The sequence below is a fragment of the Myotis lucifugus genome, unplaced genomic scaffold (genome assembly GCF_000147115.1).
Source record: "Myotis lucifugus unplaced genomic scaffold, Myoluc2.0 scaffold_683, whole genome shotgun sequence".
NCBI classification, from domain to species: domain Eukaryota; kingdom Metazoa; phylum Chordata; class Mammalia; order Chiroptera; family Vespertilionidae; genus Myotis; species Myotis lucifugus.
The window spans coordinates 319,118-325,075 of NW_005871731.1; the positions used below are offsets into that span (position 1 = coordinate 319,118).

General features: G+C 46.4%; 1 protein-coding gene and 1 pseudogene across 1 annotated transcript in view; both read left to right on the forward strand.

The window, feature by feature from the left end:
* Window positions 1-985, forward strand: part of LOC102426250 (endophilin-A3-like) — a 26,784-nt gene extending 25,799 nt beyond the window's left edge. Inside the window, 3 exon segments of the mRNA XM_023746470.1 lie at window positions 29-55; window positions 57-137; window positions 851-985. Coding sequence (XP_023602238.1) covers window positions 29-55; window positions 57-137; window positions 851-985 — 243 coding nt within the window.
* A 1,750-nt stretch (window positions 986-2,735) lies between these two features.
* Window positions 2,736-5,695, forward strand: LOC106694857 (annotated as a pseudogene).
* The last annotated feature ends 263 nt before the right edge of the window (window positions 5,696-5,958 follow it).

Here is a 5,958-nt window from a genome sequence, read left to right on the forward strand (position 1 = left end):
CCAGGGATAACGTCCCCCTTCCCTGCAGCTAGAGCAAGTTGGCCAGTTGCCGCTGTTTATTCCAGGCAGCTCTAGAGTATCACCAGCAGCCGGTCAACATCCCTGCAGCCACTGCAAGAAGGAAGCTGAAGGATGCGGTAAAGAGCCTCCCGCCCCCCCCCCCTTTCTGATGTGGGATCAGAACCAGTGGGAACCACTCCCCTCTGGCTCTCTGCCTCTCTGTCTCCCCCATCCCATTGTCCCATTCTTTTTTTAAAAAAAATATATTGTTATTGATTTCAGAAAGGAAGGGAGAGGGAGAGAGAGAGAAATATCAATGATGAGTGGAATCATAGACCGGCTTCCTCCTGCAAGCCCCACACTGGGGATGGAGCCTGTAACCCGGGCATGTGCCCTGACCAGGAATCAAACCGTGACCTCCTGGTTCATAGGTTGATGCTCCACCACTGAGCCACGCTGGCCTGGCTGCTCTAGACTTTTTTGAAAAGAGTGATATCCTATGGAGTATGCACGGTAACCCTGTGCATTAAAGTGAGGAGTGAACAACAACAACAAAATTACCTTATTGTTTGACAGGGGTTGGATAACATAAAATCCTCTTATACAGGACTAGGATAATGAATAAATATGGAGGGGTTTTGGCTTATATCAACGCCCTTCTGACAAAGGGAAAAGTGGTGTCCGGTCAGCAAGGTGTCCCCTCTGGAGACCGGCCGTCATTGGGAGCTCACAGGAGCAGCATTTCGTTTTCTGTCTCTGTTTAGGGGAGAAAAAGAGACAGAAAATGAAAGCCCCTCCCACTGACAGGATCCTGCTGGTCACACAGGAGCTAAGCCCCTCCCACTGGCAGGGTCCTGGTGGGGTTAACTCCCAGGTGACCACTGCCTACTGCCAAGACCAACTTCAGAATAGACGCTCTTCCAACGCAACGACATCTCGGGGCGTCACTTCTAGCACTTTGGGCTACTCCAGAGTCATGGTGTAACAGTCACCCCCACCCTGCCCCTCAGTATGTAGGCTCCTCAAGGCAGAGCCAGCGTGTGTGAGAGGCTGTTTGGCTTCAGCCGACACATCTTCTGACATGCGTGTGTTACAGAATCGCAGCTGCCTCCTCTCTGGGCAGAAATGACTCCAGGCCGCAGCCCCTGAGAAGGTGTCCCAACGCACTCAACCTGTCCACTGCTTCCTCAGCCAAGTCGAGAGGTGAGATGCCCGCCCTTGGGGCCAGGTGCACCCTGCGGGAGGTTCTGCCAGAAGCCTGTGCTCACTGCGTGTGGCCCGTGCTCCTCTGCCATTGAAGACACTGACACCCCGAATTTCCTTCATCCCCAGCCCTCCCACCATCCCCGGGAATGTCCCTTACCCTGCTTCCTGGGTTCAGGTACTTATGTCAATTTTTAAAAACCAGCAGCAGGGCCCTGCCCGGTTTGGCTTAGTGGGTAGAGCGTCAGTCTGCAAACTGAAGGGTCCCAGGTTCGATTCTAGTCAAGGGCAGGTACCTCGGTGGGCATGGGTTAGAGGGACACAGGCTATGGGACTTGAGTTATGAAGGCTGTGACTCATGAAGGGACATCAAGTGCAGCACCAGTGGTGGTGGGCTCTGGATATCTGTGAGCTGATGTGGTTTCATTAGGTGAGGTGGAAGTAAAAACCAATCAGGGAGGGAGGGCTTTGGAGCAGGATGCAAGGCTGCCTCTATGAGTGTGGACTGTCAGAGTTGGGGTAGTACTTCATCCAGTTTGAATTTGCCAGGCATTCATTCTCTGAGCCACACATGCTGAATAATGAGTAGGAGGTCAAGGGGATGGTTATGGTGGTTGGGGCTGTGGGAGTGCAGGTGTGAGAGAAGTGTTGTAGAAAGACTGTTGTGCAGTTGTAGAGGATATGCTAATTCATGGTCACAGGGCCCTGAAATTGACTTAAGAGTGAATGAAAGGTGAATCCATTTTTGGTGGTGACTGGATGTCAATATGTGGAATTTTAGTGTAATTGTCTGAAAAGAGGTGTATTGTCATGCTACATGCACTGCCCAGAGCTTAGGTGTTATAGATGTGCACACCTGTCTGTTGTTGAGGGCAGATGCAGTGGTCAATAGGAACATGATAGCATTCATCAGTGTCACCTGGGCTTGAAAATCTCCACTGGTATAGGGAAGACATCTGGAAGGAGAGAAATACATTACGAAGTGGTGAGTTAGGATTTTGGAAAAGAAGGTGATTAGGAAAAATCCTGGCCACAACAAGGCATATTGGTGTTATTTTTTTTGAAATTGTGACTCTGGTTAAGAGGCTGTGTGAGAGGAGTGTGTTTCAAAGTTAATGAAAGGTGATAGACTCAGCATCCTAGGACTGAGTTCCAAAGAGTAAAGTGTGATCCCAAGCTTTTCTGGGTCTTGTAGGGACATTCTGGGGCACTACAGGGGGAATGCCTGATAAGACCAGTGTCAAATCAATCACACTCTCTTTATGGCCAACATTTCTCCCTCAGCTGTATTGAGAAGAGCTGTGTGACCTACATGTGAGGCCCAGGATTCAGATACCTTTTATCTGCTCATCAAACTTTATTGTTGTGGGTAGACGCAGTAACAGTTGGCATATAAGGACTAAGCCCTGGTACCTACTCTGATAAAGGTAGTAGAGGGGGAAGGATGGATGTGTAGGGTGGGCAGTATGATGAACAGAAAATCATAGGAGAGATGCTGATCATGGGCTGAACTGTCCCCATTATAACAGGATATGAATTTTGAGGACGTGGCCCTTGCTTTCTCTCAGGAGGAGTGGGGGCTCCTTGATGAGGATCAGAGACATCTATACTGCAATGTGATGCTGCAAGTGTTTGCACTTGTAGGTAAGATTTTCACATTTTCTAGTGTCCTGAGGTGATGGCCCCTCTTCCTTTACTCTTTAGACATAACTTTCTTTATTCCACAGCCAAACCATGGGCTCTGCTAATTTCCCCCACATTCTTGTGATATGCTCTGTGGATACATGTGCTGAGCTGTGTGGAGAGCCCTGAGCAATGGACTCACCAAACACCCCTAACACCCATTGCCTCAGAGAGTGCAGGGAGTGTGTGGAAGTCCTGAGTCTTGCAGACAGTTTAAAGGGACCCACCTTAACTGCCTCTTCCTGGGAGAGTGACTGTGTCCAGATCCATGGCTTCCACTTCTGTACCCTTCCTCCCGCTAAGGGTCATTGGTGACTGCCTGAGCCTGGTTATGGTCTTTATTTAAACGAACCATGGGCGATTATTGTGATATTCTCCTTCCATTATTTGTAGTATTCTCTTCCCTGAATACTATTGCATGCTGAGCTGCTTGGGCCAGTGCTGGCTGCTCACCTCTGGTGTCTTTCATTAATTCTTTGAATATTTAGGTTTTACATACTTGTACCTCAGAAAGTGCAGGGAGAACCCTGGTTTTTTTACAGGGTGAACATGCAGCATGATTTCAGAGGAGATCTGGCCCTGTTGAGTGGCAGCTGGGAAAAGTATGACATAAGGGCTGTGTTCAGATCATACAAGGGACCTGCTAATTTCCATCAATGTTTCGGTGCAAGTGCCACTGGCAGCAGCTCATTTCTACCTTTTCTATCCCATACATGACACTTTGCTGACTTGTCATTTCATCTGTGACTTCCTGGCTTTTGGCTACCTTTACCTTCTGGCCTTTTTGTATCACCTGGCCCCTGCAAGGCTTTCTTTGCAGTATTCTCCAACATTGACCTGTACATGTGTTATGAGATGTGCATACTTGCTTAAGTAGACCTCATACACAAGCTATTCATTTATTAAATTTTACTTGGGATAAGGTGTACCCAACATTGTGCACCGCTTGCCCATGTCACCAGCAGACAAGCTCTGTTGAATGCTGATAGCAGAAGAATGAGCAGGTGATTCCTTTTCTGTTCCATGTGGTGCTTGCCATGCTTGTGCCATATTTCATTTGAGGTCTACCTTGTTCTTGATCTTCAGTAGCCAGAACTTCATCAGCATCCTATAAATCCTTCCTGGAAATCTTTTATTTTCAGCCATTTGTATGAAGCCAAGGTAATATGTACAACACACTTTTTTAATGGGACATCCCTGTGTCACTGGTCAACATTTATTTCCTCACCATATTTCTGTTTCAGGATGTTGGCATAAAATGTATGATGAAGAGGCCTGTTCTGATGAGAGTGTATCTGTACAAGTGGAAGCAAAATTCATGGCTTCTAAGACAGCTCCACCAGCCCAGACGACCCATCTCTATAAGCGGTGTTTCTCAGTTTTAAAAGATATTCTGCACCTGACTGAGTCACAAGCAGCATACTTTGAACAGAAAGCCTTTTTCAGTGACACATGTGTTAGAGGTTCAGTTTCCATGTAAACCATCACCAGCAACAGAGGGATGTCAGTGGAGACAAGTCCTGGAAAGAAGCTATGGACAGGGCCTTGTTTGTGAGCAGGTGCACCTTCTACATCTCAGGAGTGCCTTCAACCACTAGTGAGCCTAGGAAAGACTTCTCAGCCATCTCAGGGCTGTTGCAGCCCCAGGCATCTCTTAGCACAGGAAGCCTCACAGTGGTAGTGAGTTTTCACAGAAATTCTCAGTGGAAAATTACTAATCACCAATAAGGCAAACGTAAAAATGCTGCAAGCTACAGACATAAATTTGTTCAACACCAGGATGTCTGCTCTGGCGAAGTGAAATATGAGTATAAGAATATGGAAGAGGTTTTAGATGTAACATTAACCTCAATTGACATAGGAGAGTTCACACTGGAAAAAATTCCTGTGAGTGTGATGATTGTAGAAAGCCCTTTCATCAAAGTTCTTCTCTCACTGAACACCATAGAGTTCACACTGTTGAAAAATCTTTTGAGGTTAGTGAATGTGGGAAATCATTTAGGCATAAGAATCTCCTCTTTACCCCAAAGAAAGTCCGCACTGGAAAAAAGCCATATGAGTGTACTGATAGCAGTAAGTCATTAAGCATAAGCTGTAATCTCATTGAACTTCAAGAAGTTCATTCTGGAGGAAAACCTTATGAGTGTAGTGAATGTGGAAAATCTTTTAGGTACAACAGTCAACTCCTTAACCCCAAAAGAGTTCACACTGGTGGTAAGTCGTATCAATGTAGTGAATGTGGGACATCCTTCAGTCAAAATTGTAATCTCATTCAACACCACAGAGTTCACACTGGAGAAAAGCCATATGACTGCAGTTATTGTGGGAAGTCATTTAAGCAAATCACTACTCTCACTGAGCATCAGAGAGTTCACAGTGGAGAAAAGTTGTATCAATGTACTGATTGTGGGAAGTCCTTCAGATATAGGTCTAACCTCAACCAACACCATAGAGTTCACACTGGAGAAAAACCATATGAGTGTAGTGAATGTGGAAAATCTTTCAGGTACAATAGTAAACTCCTTAACCACAAAAGTTTTCATACTGGGGAAAAGCTGTATCAATGTGGTGACTGGGAAATCTTTCAGTTACAGTACTCAACTCCTTAACCGCAAGAGTTCACACTGGTGAAAAGCCATATCAGTGTAGTGATTGTGGGGAGTTCTTCAGTGAAAATTGTAACCTCATTCAACACCACAGAGTTCACACTGGAGAAAAGCCATATGAGTGTAATGTATGTGGGAAATATTTTATCCACAAACATATCCTGGTTAGACATCTGAAAATTCACAATGCAGAAAAGCCTTAAATGTCCAGAGAATATTTTATGAAGGAGATACTTTGGGACTTTCTTACCTGAATATCAACTCCTTTTATAGAAACTCTAGAGGTCCGATGCATGAAATTCATGCATGGGGGTGGGGGTCCCCTCAGCCCAGCCTGCACCCTCTCCAATCCGGGACCCCTTGGGGGATGTCCGACTGCTGGTTTATCCTGGACTGCTGGCTCCTAAGTGCATATCTGCCTGCCTGCCTGGTTGCCCCCCCTCCCCCCCACTGGCCTGATTGCCCC